At 36.7% G+C, this 19,916-nt stretch overlaps 1 protein-coding gene across 3 annotated transcripts in view; it reads left to right on the top strand.

The window, feature by feature from the left end:
- The window catches only part of Usp25 (ubiquitin specific peptidase 25), a 103,999-nt gene that overhangs the window by 27,174 nt on the left and 56,909 nt on the right, over positions 1–19,916 (top strand). For 2 of the 3 annotated variants that reach the window (XM_005345217.2, XM_013353097.2), the window contains exons 3-6: positions 506–650; positions 9,964–10,087; positions 13,108–13,270; positions 18,382–18,468. In XM_005345217.2, the coding sequence (XP_005345274.1) occupies positions 506–650; positions 9,964–10,087; positions 13,108–13,270; positions 18,382–18,468 (519 nt within the window). Of the gene's footprint in view, positions 1–505; positions 651–3,638; positions 3,723–9,963; positions 10,088–13,107; positions 13,271–18,381; positions 18,469–19,916 lie in introns of all 3 variants that reach the window. The other variant, XM_005345215.2, reaches the window with a different exon arrangement.

Raw genomic sequence — 19,916 nt, 5'->3', positions numbered from 1 at the left:
GATGAGCACTGATATGTGTATGTGTGTATGGGAAGAGTTTTTATCTTGATGGCATGAGTGTTTCTGCCCTCTGCTGTACTAAGAATTCTTGACATTTTCTTAAGTTTCTCCTAGGTATGCATCCAATATCCTTATTAAGAAACCATATTTTAAGTATTCACTTTTCCACTCTGAAAGCAAAACCTAGAAAAAATTCTTGATTACTCATTTTTTTTAAATTAGAAGTTCATGATTGTATTTTTCCAAATGAATAGGTAGCTAAGAAAATAGAATTGATTTAGCAGTGTAATAGAAGTTTTAATAATGAATATCAAATAATGAATATAGTTTTTAAAAATAATTATTGAGGTAGAGATATGGGTGACAATTTTTTACTGTTTAGAGTTGCATTAAAATATATTCAAATCAAAATGACTTTTGTTACAAAATATTCAAGATAAAATTAGATATATTTTGGATGCCTTTACTCCAAAATCATTGGATGTTCCCTTCTTGCTATTTGAAGGATAGTAATGGAAACTTGGAGTTAGCAGTGGCTTTCCTCACTGCAAAGAATGCCAAGACCCCTCCACAGGAGGAGACAGCCTATTACCAGACAGCACTTCCAGGCAACGATAGATACATCAGTGTGGGAAGCCAAGCAGATGCAAGTAAGTTTTTCTTCTTAATGTTTTATAGGCATGCAGTGAAATTTTCTTTTGATGTTGTATTACTTTTACTCATTAAACAGAAGTGAAGCATAAACAAAAAGTAATATAAATTTTTATTAGTGACAAACCATCTTATTTAAGTTATATATCCTTTTATGAGTATCTCTTATTGAATACATGACTTTGAAATATAAAAAAATGGTGAATTATATTCATTAAAAGTCTAGAATCTTAAGTGGATAGTCATTTGTCAATTTCAGCCTTCAGTAGAAGCCAAAGCTTTGAGGTTATAAATTTATAAGTTTACTATATTATAAAATCTCCTTTCCTCCACATTGAAAATAAAGGTTTGAGGAGAAGGCCTTCATATAATCAAAATCCTCCTTAATCCAAAATGAAAACACACACACACACACACACACACACGCACCTTGAGAGAAATGTTTGGAGACACCATGCACTCTCTCTTGCACCTTAAGTCAAGTTATATGACTTTGCTCAAGACCCTAGCTTATCATCATCACAGGAATATTCTCATGTACATACAGAAATTTTTACTGTTTACTGACATTCCCATGGCTTAATTAACGTGAAATAGGAGGTATTATTTAAGGTATGTACTTGGCCATGGTTTTAGTCCTAAGCACTCCAAAATATCAAATCAGTATATATAAAATGTAAGCACTTTTATGTGTTATAGATGTGAGACACGAGATCACTAACATGTTTGAGGAGCATGGAAATTAGGAAGAAGCAGGGAGAGCCACTTCCCTTCCCCTTCTCATGCTTGCATGAGGTGCACGTCCTGCTTATGTCAAGTTCAACAGTAACTGAGACTTTGGGCAGTCTTTCCCTCTAGCCTCAGTTTCTCCTGTTTTCCCTCCTTTCTTTACACTCTGACAATAAAACAGAATGAGCTGAAGTTGCAACACCTGGTGCCACCTAGTATTTAACTTACTCTTCTTTGGGCCAGGAAGAGTCTCTAACCTTTTCCTCTCAAGTCTAAGTTACTTCTGTCTTAAGAGTTAGCTAGCAACTGCCTGTTAGAAATTGTTTTCTCTGCCTTCTTGCATGGAACAAGTCTTTCCAGTATCCAAAGTGTGCTGCTAAGAACTGTCATTTGGAAATCATTTCGTTGAATGCTAGTGGACACCGATGGTGACATGAATAGGTTCACTTAGAGAGAACACAGCTCACATTCAGAAGGCTATGTCTTGTGATAACCACCCCCATAGTATAAACACACACACACACACACACACACACACACACACACACACACACACACAAAATCACTTTCCTTTTCACCGACATTTGGCATAGCGGGTTGTAATTGGACTCAGCTGATGGTCATTTTGAGTGCCCTGCTCACTGCTGTGGCTTCATTGCTAATGTGCTCCCCTAAGCTTGGGGCTTACTCTATAGATCACTGAGACACAGATCTGTTGAAATTTAATGAGTACTTACATGATGGCCCTCTTGGTCACACTTCAGGGTCATTACTTTTGGTAGCAGCGTTTGTGTCCTGTCTTGTAGAGTTATTGGAAGGAGAACAGTTGTTAGGAACCAGTTTGATTCAGCAAACCTAGCAAGCCTCAGAATTGACGATTGAGAGGCACATTCAGCAGTTTATTGAAAAGTACTTTTGACTGTGCAGGCTTTGTTCAGAAATGAAGCGATTTTTGTGTGTTTTTAGTTTTTATGGATTGGAAGGAAAGATTGAAAATTGTTACAAGTGAATGTCAGTAAGTGCAGACTTGCTCACAAGCCTGAGTCTAGAGGGAAAAGCAGTGACAGCCCTCAGGGAAGAATTTCTCAGGGATAGATGTGAAAAAAATGCTTCACTTTTGAGTACTTTCTTAGTTTTATTTGAAGTACATTGGTATTTGAAACTCTATAATAGTTTGTTTCAGATACTGAAAAGTTTCATTTTCTGTAAATTATTACTCTTCTTTCTTTTCTTCAGCCAGAACTTGATGGCAAATAAAATCATGGTCCCAGTCTATCACATGCTCATTTCAGTGCTGGCAAAAATCTATCCTCTGAACTGAAAAATTCCTAATAAATATGCTACTGCATTTATGTAAGCTGGCAAATAACTATTTGTACTTGAATGTCTCTTTTAGAGAAAAAGAAACTATAATGTTTTCCACTTGATTTGAAGAACATTTATATCTGTGCCCCTTTCTGCAATATTGAAGAAGTAATAATCTTTTCAATACTTTTAATAGGAAAGCCATTTCATATTTTAGTTTGACTTTTACTTTTGAGAGAAAAGTTACAATTTGAAGAAAACTTGTTTCCAGAACTTCAGTTATTGTACTGGGTGACTCTTCATAATATTCTTTACTACAATTTAATACTCTGTTATATTCTGGAAAAAAGCTCAAATTTTTGCTGTATATCTAACTTTTTCATAACTTGTATAATCCAGACAATACTAAATAACAAATTTTCAAAGAATGCCTCATGCTCCTAGGTTAGGAAGGAAACTCTATGAGATCTTTAGAAAAAGAAAAAGAAATGAGTGTTAGTGAATAAAGCTCTTGCTGTACAAGGATGGGGACCTGTGTGCTTAAACCCCTGAATCCACATAGAAAACCTCTGTGTAGTGCAGTGCTTGCTGTTACACATTAGAAACAAGAGGTTCACTGATCCTTGCTGGTTTCCAGGCTAGTTTAGACTTACTGATAGACCTTGTCTCCAGGGAATACTGTGGGCTGTAATTGGGCAGGATGCTGATATGAGTCCCTGACTTTCTGCACACACATCAGCCCCTACCACATACACAATTAAAGTGGACTAGTTTACAATGCATGGTATTGGCTATCATAATTGTTATTGAATCAAAGCGGAAACAATGATATTTTTGGCTCTTGGCACACAGTGTCTTAGCCATGACTATACAAAAGAGTTTGCCCAATATTAAATCTATTAGTATTATTTCATACCACAACTATTAAATTGTTTTAAACTTTTTTAAAACAGGACAAAAACAGTATATGTCCACCAGAGCAAGATGCACCCCAGTTGAGCAATCAAAATATGGATCAAAAGATAAGAGGGATTTGGGTAGGTAATCATAACATAGAAAGTAATACAGCATTATTAAGCTTTAGATAAACTGGTATAATACGTTAGCACGAGTGCTAAGTAAGTAGTAGGCTCTTCAAACATTTGAATTGCTATTGGTGCCTAGGCTCCATACAACCTGAATGGCATTCAAAATGAGAAAACCCTTGAGGTTCCATCCTAGAATCTAGATCATGGGTGGACTGCTTGACCAGAGTGATTTAATGTCCAGATGACGATGGGTGCAGCTTCTGTCCTCATGTCTGAGGAGTTATCAACAGACTCTTTCCTCTTTCCATTCCTCACACTTTTTAAAACTTACGTTAGGCAGAAAAAGAAATTCAATGAAAGTTACAACTCTGTCTAGAAATTTCTATTACATGAAACTGTTTTGGTCATTCACAACACCCAAAGTTAAGCTTAGAAATAGGTTAGACCAGGGTGGTGGTGTGCAGCTGATTGGATATGTTAAGACGCTTCAAGCCGATATGGAACATTCTAGTACAAGTGGACTATAGAACGGCCTGGATAACTTTTAAAATTTACTTCATTCTTTTTTCAAGTGGAGCTTTTATTTCTGAGGCTGGTGTTGTACTCAAGGCCTGTTTCTCTTTCCATGATGAAATTTTCTGAGTTTTAGGAGAGAAGGCTGGCCATGGGCTATTGCTGTTTTCATAGTTGTGGACTAACGTGGAATATTAACTTCAGTTTTTTTCACCTTCCAAGATGGAAGACACAGAAAACAAGTGACAATTTTTGGATGACTCCCCAAGTACTTTTCATTTTCTTCCTTATGGATGCTACCATTATAAGTTTAGTAGCTGTTCTTAAAATGAGAATTATATTTTTAACTAAACAGTTCAGTATAGTTGCCAGTAATCAAAATTAAAGTTAAATAATGTTGAAATTTGTAGCTCCTATCATAGAAAGTCCTGTCCATATATTACAGTTTTAGAGACTGTGTGTTCAGCAGTCAGAAAAGCAGACTAGTAGGATTGTTATGTGGAAACCAATATGTCAGAGTAGGGAAGACGTGGGTGGAGAGTGGAGAAGGCACTTTACCTAGGTCTATCTGTTTATATGGAAGTACTTTTTAAAATGTAGTGCCGTATCTGTCCTCTTTGTAGGAATTGGGAACACATACTCACATCTTATTATTGTCATTATACATAGCCCACTTTTGAAATTTATGTTTCATATTTGGGTATTATGTTTCAGTTGTTTTGGTACAGCAGTATTGATTTATCAATGCTTTTAGGGAGTTTATTAAGCCACTGAAAGATACAGTCTGTTTTGTTTACGAATGACAGTGAAGACTACTACTCCTGAGTTCTCAGAAGTTCACAGAGAAGCACGTGTTAGGTCAGGGTGGTGCTCTGGGTGTGGCTGGCTGGGAATAGGAATGACTATTTCAGGTCCCGTCCTTAGAGAATGCTTCTGGGTGAGGTCACGTTTGAACAAATACCTGAGGGAAGTGAGGAAGGAATCACGCGACTGTGGAGAGCAATGAGCCACAGCCCAGCCTGAGGCTGAATTGCTTTTGCCTCCTGACACAAACAGTGAGACCAGCAGCCTCTGAGGCTGAGTTGTGAGGCTCAGTAGAGTCCTCGCTTCTGATCTGTGTTTCCTATGTGAGCTCCCATCCTTCACTTCCTAGGTTGCTTTTCTCTTCAAACAAGCCATGCAGTGTACAGTCCTGGTTTGGCATTCTAACTTGTTACTTCAACTCTGTCTTGCCCTGGTATGTGTTCTTTCTCCAACTGTCTATCTATCATATCTGTTTAGTGTCTTTGAATTGTTCTCACAGAGATCTCCAGGGAGAGTAGATAGCAAAAAAGTTTCCAGTGTTTTCCCAAAGTCTTGCTATGGTGCAGATACATGCATATAGTATGCTGGTATATGGATAGAAATTTCTACCAAGGCTATTTTGATTTTAAATTTACTTCTGCAATTACCACTTGTTTATAGCCAAGTTAATTCTCAGCTCTCTTCAATAAACATACAGAAAATGCTAGTTTTCATTATACAACTGTTGACTCTATGCATCCAATGTATTCGTTGTTTTGCCAATCCCTGGAAAAAGAATTCAGCAAGACCCAAAGCTTGATTTTTCAGCTGGTCTTCAGCACATGCCAGAATCCCAAAATAGACTTTAATACCATTGAAGGAATGGACTTGTTAGCAAGAGTAAGCAGGCACAGAGAGCAAGCTTCTCTTTCCTTGTCCCTTTATATAGGCTGCTAGCAAAAGGTGTGTATCCCAGATTAAAGGTGGATCTGGATTAAAAGTGTGTCTTCCCACTTCAAATGATTTAATTCAAAAAAACGTCTTTACAGGTGCACCCAGCCATGGTGGTTTTAGTTAATTCCAGATGTAGTCAAGCTGAGAACCAACAATAGCTATCAGAAAGAGAAAATTAGCTACTCATGAATTACAAAAAAGAAAATTCTCATTTAGCCATTATTAAAATTATATTTTACTTACTAATTTGTTAAGCAAAATGATACTTAAAATCGAAATAATTTAATATGTGAGTGGGGTTTGGAAAGATGGCTCAGCGGTTAAGAGCATCGCCTGCTCTTCCAAAGGTCCTGAGTTCAATTCCCAGCAACCACATGGTGGCTCACAACTGTCTGTAATGAGGTCTGGTGTCCTCTTCTGGCCTGCAGGCATCATACAGACAGAATATTGTATACATAATAAATAAATAAATTTATAAAAAAATATGTGAGTGGGTCATAAAAGTTTCCTTTCGTGATGGCCACATTGTTCTCAAACTATGGCAGAAGAAAAGCAGTTTTGTAGAGAAATGTGAACACTATGAAGAAAATTGTAATTACAGCAGCTTTATAGATAAAGAGACCAGAGACCTTTTCCTTTGCTGGAAGAATGTGTCAGTCAAGAATTGATAGCATCTGGTCTCAGCTAACCCTTTCCATCATTAAAACGTACTGCTGCCCAATACCAGGAGAGGCAGGTTCCAGAGAGGCAACTGCCCACCTCCTAGGGGATTAGAGATGTGGAGAGAGACGGGAAGCAGGAACAACTGAGTGTGGTCATTTCTAGCTACAGACAGGTTAGCCTTTTATACCAGTGGAAGAATAGCATCTTCTGTTTGTAATGCTGTCAGGGAAAGGCAGATGATATGAATTGTGGTCTAGATGGGATCAGAAATGAGGACTCACAGGGTTGGGCCCCATTGGGGAGGACAAGTTGTCCAACCAGAATTGCTGCTCTGCTGTCGTGTCCTGGCCTCCTCACGGGAATGACTGGCACAGAGGGTTGTAGCAATGTTTCTTGACATTTGTCTTCTGTTGGTCAGGTGATTGTGACTTATCTTTTGCCAACTTGATTGTAAAGACCAGATTACAAGAGCCCCAGTCCTGTGCAGCCAGGAGTCTTGTAGAACATGTTCGTATTTAATAACGTGGCACACTTTTGATCTTCGGGCTCCTTTAAACTCACAAATTTATGATGGACTTCAAAGAGCTTTCATTGATATGAAATACTTTGAGATAATTCTAAAATAATTTTAAATTCAGGAACTGTTTAAAACATTTTTAAAATTCAGAAGAGCTTAGAAAACTAATTCTTAGTTAAAATAGCAACCTATTCTGTGAGGTAAATATTTTTGTATAGAATATATTTCTGAAACAAATTAGCAAAAGGGTACACCCTTTATGCTGCTGCACCTTTCTCCTATCTATGGTATTAGAACAGAGCTGGGATCTCAGATCTGTGTTGGAGGGTTTCCATTCTGTTAGAATAAGTTGCTTTGGTTCTGTTTTGTGAAGAAAATCTAGCTTCATTCAGATGTTCATTTAGCAAAGGGAGGAATGTTTTAACTGAATATTCAAATAATAATGATTATTCTGCTTAATATACCAAAACTCAATATTTCTTAATTTCCTAAGGCTGAGTTACAGTATGAATCCACAGTCACACTCGTGTTGCACTGGACGGTGGTTATGAATTGCCTTTTATACAGTGCTGTTATATTTTAAAATCTACCAATGTTTTCCTATTTGATCTGTCACCCTTACATGATTCTGTAAAACTATGTTGATAGTTGTAGTTCCATCCATATTATGAAAGAATAATATGCTAATGTATCACATTTGTTGGCAGCTGATGAACTGGTTCTACCAGAAAAGCCTTTACATCCTGAGAAACTATCAGGATCATAGTAGTTGAAACATAAATTTTTTCAAAATTCTGAGCTTGGATGGGATTCTCTATCAGTCATTAACAGAAGTTGCTCTGCAACGACTAATAAAATTGAAGTTTGGGTGTTCATCCTTTGTAGTATATCATTTGTTCTTTCAACCAAAATATGAGAAATACTAACTTTGCAACCCCAGCATTGTACTAGCATTTATAGCAGGCTTTGCCATGTAGAAACTATGCATTTTTAGTCAGTAACAACTTCAAAACCTTGTAAATCAAGATTCAATTTCTTGTTAAAATTACTTTTTTTGATCAAAGTTATTTTGATCAAAATTTACATTCTTAAGGTAAACTGATTTTTTTAAAGTATTGTGTTTATTTCTAAGTAATAACAGAAATTCACCTTGGTACTGGTGCCTTGATCAGCAGCAGCAGTGTAAATATTAACAGCAGCAGAAGGTATCACATATCCATATTATTGTGATTATATTCTCTACCTTCTGGAATTCTGATCCCTTCTTTAAGGGATCAATAGATAACTTTAAAAAACTGATTGTGGGGCAAAATACATGGGGTTTAAGAAGTAAAAGTCTTAGACCTGGAGCCTGTGTACCATTCTTTATTTTTACACTGTTATTAGCATCTCAGCATTTGTGGGATAGGAGAAAATATACCATCCTTGCTTATTGTTTGCTTTTGTGTGAACTCCAATTCATGGATCCTGAAAGAGTGTAAGTAAAGAGTAAAATCAGTTGCTGTTTCTAGGTGAGTTTCTAGGCATGAAACATCAACTATGATTGGTAATTTCAGAGAAGGCATTTAATCCAAGGGATTAAGCAATTGCAGACTTCTTTGCAAGGAATTAAGGGAGGGCTCTTGAGCTCAGTCTTCTCTAGTGACTGCAGATCTGACCACCACAGTGCTTCAGTCCTCTACCACACCAGGAAGACAGCCGGTAGGGTGGCTCTGAGTAACTGTGTACTTCTTAAGTAACTTGGCTTAGGGGATAGAGAACCTCGATAAGTAACCTCCACTTGACTTTGCCTGGATGTTGGAATGCTAATAGAGTGCCGTTTTTGCTCTGTGAGTGACTTCCTTGCAGCTGAACTTTGATAGAACAACTTCTACATGTCCACTAAGGACACTGGGAAAAGCAGAAGCAGTAGGATCATGGCTGTTCCCTTGCTTCTACCATCAAAGTCTCCATTTAGTGATGGTATTGATGAGTTCCAGATCTTACTCTTTCCAATTCTATATTCTTTTATTAGGCTGATTCCTATCATTGCTTAAATTGTAATAATAGCATTCATAGCAACAACTCCTCTGTCGAGGAAATTGACTAACATACATTGTAGAACTGCATTAAGCATGTTTTACCGATGGTGGTAATAGTCGTGGGTTTTATTCATTGAATACAGAAGTAAAACTCATAGTGTTCAATGAAATGGACCAAGTGTTTTTGTTTGCATACCTCTGTGTAAATGAAAATCTTATTTTCAGTGACAAGAAAGGCATATGTCCTAATTAATCACATGGTACAGAAGAGAAAAACAAAAAGTGACAGCTCCTTGCATCTCCTTTCCTACTTTCCACTAGAACTAAAAGCTATCAACAATGTCACACACACACACACACACACACACACACACACACACACACACACACACACACACACTCCCTTACTCTGTGATTTGTTAGTGCGATATCTACACATCAGAAAGCACCAATGTAAGTGTTTGGTAGTGGTTGTTTTGCATTTTATTGATAAACCATATTCCCAGTAGGCTTTCTGATCATTAGCTTTCTAATAAGATGCTACACTGTAAATAAATACCAAGAATTTTCTTCTTTTCACTACTTTTGGTAGATTTTGTAGAAGAAACTATTCTGTTACTAAGGATAGTTTATGGTAACCATGTTTGGATTTTTAAAGATATATTCATGCTTATAACATAGAGGATTGACTTGGTCCTGGCTTTTGGTTTGTCAAGGTTTATTGGGCATAAGTCGCTGTGGTGGGAGTTCACTTTCATTTGTTTGCCTTAATTCTGAGAAAGCTAGTTTTGCTTTTCAGATGTGATCGATCTCACTGGAGATGACAAAGATGATCTGCAGAGGGCGATTGCTTTGAGCTTGGCCGAATCAAATAAGGCATTCAGGGAGACTGGAATAACCGATGAAGAACAAGCCATCAGCAGGTAAGAGTGTAGACCCATCATGTGTGTGTGAATATGTCTGTACTCCAAAAGGAAAAGACAGACGTAAATTTTAAGAGCATTGAGATATACTTCATTCTAAATAAATAATCAACAATATGTGCTTGTACTTTTTACATTTTATGTAATCAAACTTCACATTTAAAGTTTTAAACCCTTTAAATATTTTTTAATTATGGAACTCATAATTTTGTCACAAATTTATTCTTTAATTTTTCTTTCTTTTTTTGTTCTTTTGAATCTACTGTCCAGTCTACCTTTAGGAATTTATCACAGGATTCAAGTTTGTTTTTTTGTTTTTGTTTTTACTGTTTTTTTGGTAATAAGCCAAAGGCAAATTTTTTTTTGCTTCAATTGGTTATATGATACAGTATATAATTATTTTGGATAGTGATACTATTTGATATCTTTGTGTGTACATAGACATGTTTGTGTGTGCTTGTTGTGGAGGCTAAAAATTATAAAATAAAAGATATACTTGCTGCAAATGTTATTTTTAAATGCACCTATATTTTTGTTTACATCAATTTATATAAGCCTATTAATATGAAAATATCTAGAAGATTATATCCTGGATTAGTATTTATAATTCTGTGTCATGTGTTTTCTTAATGTTTTCATTGTGAGCTTAGCTTTTTGAAAATTTATTAAATATTTATTGGGTTTATATTTAAATTGCCACCTTACAAATGTAGATTGCTAGATTATTAATCTTTTCTTCAGTTGTAATCTCTACTACATATTTATTTCTTTGGGATTTTTGAGACATGGCCTTATTGTGTATCTGATGGTGACCTTGAACTTTTGATCTCCTTTCTCTATTTATAGGTATGTACATCAATGAGTGATAAGGTCATTGCATATTTAACCTGGTTATTTTGTTTAATTTTTGAAGTGCTGTGCATCAAAATTATGACATTGACCATGTTAGGTCTAGCTTTTAACAGATGTGTCAGAGATGCCTTACCCAGGGTTTTAACTTCTTACACTGTAATCTACTCTGTCAAAGCATCAAGTTCTAAAGGCCCAAAAGGATCTAAAAAGGCAGTTGAGCCGCCTTGCCAGTCTGTGTCAGTGTTTTCTAGTTGAAACACTATATACTTAAGTTCCATATGGGTTAATATTGAAGAGAATCCAGAAAATAGTTGTCAAGAGACAATTTCATAAGAATGTGGGTACAAAAACCCAGATGTTATATCATAGCTAACACCTCCATGTGGTCCCAATTGCAGTTCAGAGACAAACATTAGACGTGTGAAGCTTCTGCCAGCACATTGTGGCATTTATTTTATAGTATGTTTGTAATAGGGTATGAATACTGTAAAATATTGGCAAATGGTGTACCATATTAAGCATATATGCAGTGTCAGAGCTGCTGAGTGTTGTGTACTATGTATGATTGTAGGTAGTGTAAGCACAGTAGGTTGTTTGTGCTGGCATCCTTACACACACAGTCTAGTGTTGCTACAGTGGCTGTGCTGTAGCACTACACCATTAGGCAAAGGAAAGTCCATATCCGTTGTACTTTCTTGGGACCACTGTTGCACATGCAGGCTAATCATGAACTGGTTATCCCTGTGTGGCTCATGGACACTTGTATGTGTGGGGTGTGTGTGTGTGTGTGTGTGTGTGTGTGTGTTTAGCAAAGGATTATGATTATTTTTAAACTGAGGTTTTGTGTTTGAAGTTTTCTTAGGAAATAATCTGTACTTCACTTTATTTGTTGGTTATTAATACTGCCATGTTCTTTTTATTTTTTTTAAACTTTGTTTTTTATTTACTCTTCGTGTCTTTTACATGGAGCATCTCCATCCCATTCATTTTCCATCCCTTTGTATCTACTTTCTGCCTTTGCAACCTTCCCCCCAAAATACAATAAAATATAATTTAAGAGAAAATAAAATTAATCTCATCATGGAACTTGAAGTGTGACACAGTGAGTCACACAGCAAACCATTTTATATATCTTTACTTGCAAATGTTCATTGCAAAGAGTCCTTGGTCTGGTTGAAGGCCTCTGGTTTCTGCCACACTGTTGATGCTGGGCACTCAGTGGAGCTCCTGTTGGTTAGCCTCTTGTTGCCCTGTGTCATGGAGATCCTGCAGCTTTGGATCTGCAGATCATAGATGTGGTAAATGTTGGGGTGGGTCAGCTTGTAACCCTGGTTCTGAGCCTGGGGAGTTGCAGAGCTAGTCAGTTCACCAGCTCTCCCTTGTCCTCACCACCAGGGTGAGCTCTCCCGCACTGTGCTGGTTGGTTCACCCCTTGCAGGCATGTGCAAGGGGTGAGACCAGGGGTTCTCATGCTTTCATGTAAATGGAGACTGCACTTACATTTCTTGACCACCCAGATCCAAATAATCACACAGAAACTATATTAATTACAACACTGTTTATTTAAATCTGTGTATCACCATTAGGTTGTGGCTTACCTGTAAGGTTCTGGAAGCTTTATCCTTTGATAGCTACATGGTGTCCCCTGACTCTGCCTTCTTTCTCCTTGTATTCAGTTTAATTTTCCCTCCTACTTATATTCTGCTCTGCCATAGTCCAAAGGAGCTTCTTTATAAGCTGATCATAATAAAACACATTCACAACACACAGAGGGGAATCACACATCACTTTCATGTCCTCTGGGTCAGTTCTCCCACACCTACACCTTCAGGGCCAGCTCTACTGTGTTGCCCATGCATAGTGTAGGGGCCACTCTGCCAAGTGCTGCAGTTGATGAGGGGCAGGGACAGCTCTCCTGCTCTTATGACCTCAGGACCAGCTCTCCCACCTGCCTCAGGCATTGATGGGAGAGGTGTGGGGTGGAGGAGGCCACTGCCATGTTCCTAATGGCATCTGTTTGTTACTTGAGCAATGTCAGGATCACGTATTACTTCCCAGAACATGTTAGCCCTATAACAAATCCTGTATGCTCACCCACAATAAGAAGTTGCTTAGTGTGTTGTATAATAGTGTAAATCTTTTTCAACACTGTATTTTCATTTCTTAAGAGTTCTTGAAGCCAGCATAGCAGAGAATAAAGCATGTTTGAAGAGAACACCTACAGAAGTTTGGAGGGATTCTCGAAATCCTTATGATAGAAAAAGACAAGACAAAGCTCCAGTTGGGCTGAAGAACGTCGGCAACACGTGCTGGTTTAGTGCTGTTATTCAGGTAAGGGGTCAAGATTCAGCTCTCAATCAGCGGGCCTGAGGAGCAGTGCTGTTTCTTGCATATTTTTAGTAGAAGTTCAGGCAGGATTCATGTATGTGGTATAAAGTGGCTTGACTTCAGAATCTCCTAGCACTTTTTGTCTTTAATTACCAGTGTGACCTTTTTGTCTTTTGTTCTTTGTTGTAGATGGGTTCTTGCTGTATAGCCCAAACTAGCTGAGAACCTAGAATTTGTTGCCTCAGCTTCTGAGGGCCAGGACTATAGGTTGGAGATATCACATCTAGTTAATTCAAAGTTGCATTGTTTTCAAACAGAGTATCTTTTTAAAAACATGCTTAATTTTCGAATAAGTTCTTGCTAGGTAGCTCAACTGACCTCAGTCTCCTGAGTGCTACAGGCATGTAGCACAATGCCTGGTTCCACTATGAAGCTTTCAATGAAACACAGGTTAATACCTTCCATTTATGTAAGCTTAATTTCTCCTTCTTCCTTGCCATTAGTAATCGCTGCTATTTTATTGATTTCTAAAGTGGTAGAAATAAGATACTTTTGTGGGTATTTCTCTAAAAGTTTAGAGAATAATTGTTACCAAGGTAAGAAATTAGAATTAACTTTTTTGTGTTTCAGATCAGGCTATTTATATTTTAGGGAAATATTTATAAAATATACTATTATATTCACAATTGCAAGTTGATTTAAGAGGCATTTTGTTTGATGCTGGTGTTTATATGTACATACACCACAATACATATGTTAGAGTGCTTGAAAGAATAAATATTGATAATTCAAGATTAGCACATTTTATTTTTACCTTAGAAAATCTTTGCGAAATGTTTTGTTTGCTTCTTCAAAATAGGAAATGTTTGTAAATACACATACCCACTATCTTCTCAACTAGAAATATTTTTGATAATATATTTATTATAATCTCTGAAGTTTAGCTTTTTATACAATGACAATTGTCATAATTTTTTATTCTGTTTATATGAATAATCAAATTTCAAAACTTAAATTAAGCATTCTATAAATATTTTGTGTTTTTTTCCATAAGACAGTTAAAATGTGGCTTAATTGTGTATTGTTCCTAATAAGGACTTAAAAGTCGTTGGGTTATGTGCCATTTGTTTTTATGTTCAACAAGACTCCTTTGTAGCTTTCTGAGTCTATGTTTTTATGTTGGCTTCAGCGGAGTGACATATGTATCTTATGCCTTTTGTTTTCTGTCAGCTGTTTTCATTGTTAGGTGACTAATCTGTGATTTTGATGTTTTTCTGTGTAGTTAGTATAGGTTTTAAGCCCCCACCTCTTGCTTTGTGGCACATGGGCATATAAGTAGATTTCCTTTGCTTTTCTGGACTTGCCTCGTTCTTACTGTTATGATAGACACTGCTAAGTAAGATGGCTCATTACTTGGTTTCACAAATGTTGAGTCTGAGAAATATCTGGATTACTATGTATATGTACCCATTCTTTGACAGTAGTTTTCTTTGTAAATTTGTTACTCACTTCTGTAATATAAAAAAGCAATATATAGCATTTATTGGCTACTTGAGAGCCCTGTAGGCATTACGGCGGTGTCTTAGGTTTTTCTCCTCTCGTGTTCATTCATGGCATAATTTAGACAGTTTGACCTGTGAGGAGCAGATGTGAAGCTGTGAGCCCAGTGTTCCTGAGTACGCCAGGTTGCCTTTCTCCAGCACTGTGGGGACAATGCTTCTCCCTTGCCAGGCTTTTCATGGAGAAGTTCAAGCAGAGGAAGTTCCTGCCCACAGCCAGTGCATGATAGCTGCTAGATAAGTGCTCTTCAGGTCTCCTGACAGTGTTCACAGGAAATTCCCACTTGAAGTGATAAATTATTATCAACAGAGCAGCGGAAACTCTGTTTGTTAATAAGTTCTTTTACCAACTCAGCTCTAATGTGAGGGAGTAACCATCCACTTACCCAAAGACTACTAGGTCACTAAGCACGTGCGTGTGTGTGTGTATGTGTGTGTGTGTGCGCGTGCACGTGTGTGTATGTGTATGTGTGTGCGCGTGTGCGTGTGTGTGCGTGTGTGTGTGAAAGGAACATACCAGAAAAAACTATGATGTATTCTTCCTTAATAGAAAGAAGTAATTTTATTAGTTTAAATTTTATTATTCTATGATAGCAAACATAGCCACTAAAGAACATTTGACTTCTCTAACAGAAATCTAAATGCCTGTAACAAATCATCTTCCCCCTTTAGAAGTTTGGGTTATCACATCCTAAGAAAAGTGACTTTTAGGGAAGAAATGAAGCTTCAAACTTTGGAATTCTGTGGAAGGAAACATGCGTTCACTCATGGCCAACTGTGTGTACTGTATCTCCAATGTTCACTGTCATTTCGGGGAGCTATTATTGTACGTTTAGTTATTAGGTTTATTTCTTTTTCCTTTTTGGCATCACTTGATTCTCAGGTGTGAGTCCAGATGTGACTGCTTACTTAGAAAGGGAGTTTTTCACCTAAAGTGGCCTCCATTAGTACCAAAACTTTCGTTGGAATTTGTAGAGTTGGTTGGAATTCCTTTCAACTGAGCAGAATGCTCTGTGGAGTTTCAGTCTCAGACTCCAGGGGCTGAGCTCACTCAGCTCACAGTAGTCCTGAGACAAGATGAAGGTCAATAGGTCATCTCCTCAGAGCAGCAGACAGCAGCAGTGCTTCTCAGTGGACAGGCAAGCTGAAGTGCGGGAAAGTAAACTGTACTACAAGAATCCCTTACTTCAAAAATCTTGAGAAAGTGGAGGAAGAGGTTTGTTGCCCACCCAAGCCAAAGGAAATTCTTACTGTTCAGAAACAAGGAAGACATTCCAGAGGGAGTTCAAAGCCCTGTAGTGGGATTCTCATTCCTCTTTGGCAATTTTCTCTTAAAATTCATCACAAAAGTGGCTCAGATTTCCCCCTTAAGCTCTATTTCATTTCTACAATTCACATCTCAAGCATTCTTCCTCTACCACTGCACTGAGGAGGTGACTTTGCAGTCACCATTTGTCAAGGTCATCACTTGCTTCACCTTAAGATAGTGCAGCTGCATTGCTAATCTTTTTTGTATTGCAATGCTCCAGCGAGTCCTCTGTGTGTCATAATCTTCACTGGAATTTATCAAGAGATATATGATGTTTGATGATTTCCCTTCTCGATGTTTCACAGATTCTAAAGCTCTGCTTTTCTATATTCCTTTTCCTTGTTTGATTTCCCTACTCTTGCTACTGTGCTCAAAACCTTTCGCTTGATTAAGCTCTGGCTTTAAAATGGCACTTTCTGCTTAGATTCTCATTTGCAGCTTTAGCTGTATCCCTTCTGATTTATACTCCTTTCATCCTTTTAATCTGCAGTCAGACGATGATAATTCTCGTGAAAAAGAGACTGCTTATTTTAGCTGTGCTTTTTTCTTTGTCCTCTGGTGTTGCTCATGCCATGGTCTTCCGAAAGTATTTATTAAATGTGTGAATAAATGAGTTGGGCACCATTGGCAAGATCCCTTCTCAGAGGGAAAAAAACAAAAGTTCAAGAAAATGAGTTATTTTATCTGCTCATAATGTTTAATTAAGAACATCTTTACTGGATGTGGTAGCACACACAGGAGACAGAGGCATGTGGATTTCGCTAAGTTCAAGTCCAGCCTGACTAAGGCCAGCCAGGGCTGTGCAGCAGGATGCTATCAGAAATCACAAACAAACAAGAAACAAAAGAGAAGGGCTTATACATAAGTCAATACAGGTCGCTTTTCTCATAGTTTCTACTAGAAGTTGCTTTTCACCATTTGTACTCAGCTTTCCCCTCCTCTTTTTTTTTTTTTAAAGACAAATGGTGAGCCATATTTACCAAAATTTATCTATGTTTAATTTTATTTACTATTATCATTATATTGTTATTTTTATTTGGTTTTAAGAGACAGTGTTTCTCTGTAACATCCCTGGCTGTCCTGGAACTCACTTTGGTAGACCAGGCTGATCTTTAATTCACAGAGATTGTCCTGCCTCTGCTTTCCCAGTGCTGGGATTAAAGGTACACTACAAATACCCATTTTTTAAAAAATAAGTTGTTATCATTGATTTGTGATGCTGCTTTTATGTCCTATAAAGTAAGCAAATTTATATATCATAAAATTCAATACATTATCGTTGCTTGTGTCAATTTATATACTGTACAAAATATGACTCAAGGAAGAAGTATAATTACTGTCAAAGTTGAAGGAATAGTTATAAGTGTGTAAAATATTTATAAGGAGTATCTTGCAGAGATGCTCAGATGAATTTATATCTATTAAGTATGTGTTCTAGTATGTACTATTGTATATTTCATTTTGAACAAATGTTATGATGATAGTGGATTACAAAGTACCCCTTTTAGCAAGGTCATCATGAGTGACTTGTAATTGAGGTCAGTGGTAGAGAAAGTTCAAGGCCTTGATTCAATTTCCAGCAGCTAAAACACCATGAAGAAGAAAGGCTTTCTTGAGTGTCTATCTTACTGTGGACTTTTGCGTTATTTCATTTTTACAATTTATACATTTGTCTCCTATTGTGTTTTCTTGGGTATCAAGAGAATATGTAATATTTTGTGTCTTTGTCCCTAGCATCTGATGAATACATTGATTTGTACTCAATTATTGTTGGTAAATAATTTAAAATAGAACACATCTAAAAACTTCTTCACTGTATTTTATCTATTTTAAGAAAATTTCTTGTTAATGACATAGTAACGTAAACAGATTTTAATAATGTAATACTTTGTATGCTTTGAAAAATGTTCTTGTATAATTTTGTACTTCGCATGTAGGATAAATGTTAGTTAGGAAGAAAAATATTTTGGTATTGGATATGCATACTAGCCAGGGCACTTGCCTTGCATGCACAAGGCCTTGGGTTCAATTCCCTTCAACCCCCATTCAAAAATATTTTAAAAATGAAAATACTATTTTAAAACATAAGTAGGCTGTTCTCAGGGAGAAAATAGGCATTCTTTTGATAATTGCCACAATTCCTTATGTAACTAGTAGAATTATCAAGAATGAGTCTTGGTAACACTGATAGTCACAATTCCATTGACAGAAATTTCACTTAGATATCTTAAATTATTCTTTTTCAGTCATTATTCAATCTTTTGGAATTTAGAAGATTAGTTCTGAATTACAAGCCTCCATCAAACGCTCAAGATTTACCCCGAAACCAAAAGGTAAAATTATAAAAGATTTTTAAAGTCGAGTACTTTTAATTTTTATAGTCTTTTTTTTTTTTTAAGAATTTTGGAAGCACTTACTTACTTCATCAAACCTGAAACTGTTCAAATTTTAATGTCATGACATTAATTTCTATTACAGTAACTTCCTTTCTCTTGTCTACACATCATAAATGTGAATTTTCTTTGTCCGTGTGTCACCATAGCATACCACTTTTATGTGGCCAGTTAGGGATCCCTCACCCACAGTGCTGTCAAGCTATAATCCATCTCTAGGCTGCATGTTACAATTTAAGTCTTTCCAAACTGACTCCCTACAACTATGTCAGTCTCAGCGTTTCTTTTCTGTTGATCATCCAGAAGAATCCTTTGAAACTCAGTTATGTGCTGTGTTTCAGGATGAAGCTATCCCTTCTGTGTTGGAAGTTAGTGGTAGGCTGTTTGAGGTTGATGAGAGTAGATTCCAAGGTCTGATGCTTGAATTTAGTTATGGTCCTAAAGCAAGTCATATTTCTTTCTGAATTTCCTTTTCTGTATTGTAGACAGGGATTGTGATTATTTCCTAGAGATGCTGAGGAGATTAAATAAGATGAACTCGCAAAGTCCTTATAAAAGTTTCTGTTATACAATATTATTGGCTATTTTTAAGGAAAAATTTTGATTTTTATAAATTATAATTTTAATTTTAATAAAAATTGGACTGATTTGCATGCAAATACTTAGTGGAAGAAAAGCATTGTGGGGGCAAGATGATGTGCTTTGGTGCAAGTATCAGGTCATCTATGAAGGGCTGGTGGCCTTAAGGCAACAGGCTGCAGAGCAAAGGTGAAGTTTTGTATTTCAGTGATGTACTGAACTTTGTGTAACCCATTGTTACAATGATAAATTATTAAGCTGCATTATCCTTTAAGTGTTTAATATTTTAAACCACTTTTTCTGCAAATACATGAAACTTTTATAATGCACACCAGAAGAAATAAAACCTGTAGTACAGCCAACTTTTAGACTGCAATCTTTGGGCTGGGTCAGGCTAAAGAACAACTACTTCTTAAAAGAAATCAAGGCAGTTTAACAACCCCATACTGCTAGGAAATTACACGAACTTCTTCAAGTATAAGAGTCTTTACAGGGGAGTCTGGACTGCCACCTCTCTGTATCACCTTAGCATCATCAGTTCGCCCTTCTCATGTCTCAGTAGAAGGCATATATAATTTACATGCCTTTAGTTAGACTTACTTCCAACTGGGCATTTATGTGTGCTGTGCTTACCTTTGTTTCTTTCATTTTACTATTGCATAGAACTTCAATCTCTTGTTTTTCATAGTTTGAATAAGACCAAATCAGTTTTGTAACTTTATTTTAAAAGAAGAAATTATCCATGTTTATATACCAGAGCTACTTGTGAAGTCCTTAGAATACTCAGCTATGCTGAGTGCATAATGAGT

Source organism: Microtus ochrogaster, chromosome 2 (genome assembly GCF_000317375.1).
Source record: "Microtus ochrogaster isolate Prairie Vole_2 chromosome 2, MicOch1.0, whole genome shotgun sequence".
NCBI classification, from domain to species: Eukaryota; Metazoa; Chordata; class Mammalia; order Rodentia; family Cricetidae; genus Microtus; species Microtus ochrogaster.
The sequence above is the reverse complement of the archived record's forward strand: the minus strand, read 5'-3'. Positions and strand labels throughout refer to the sequence as shown.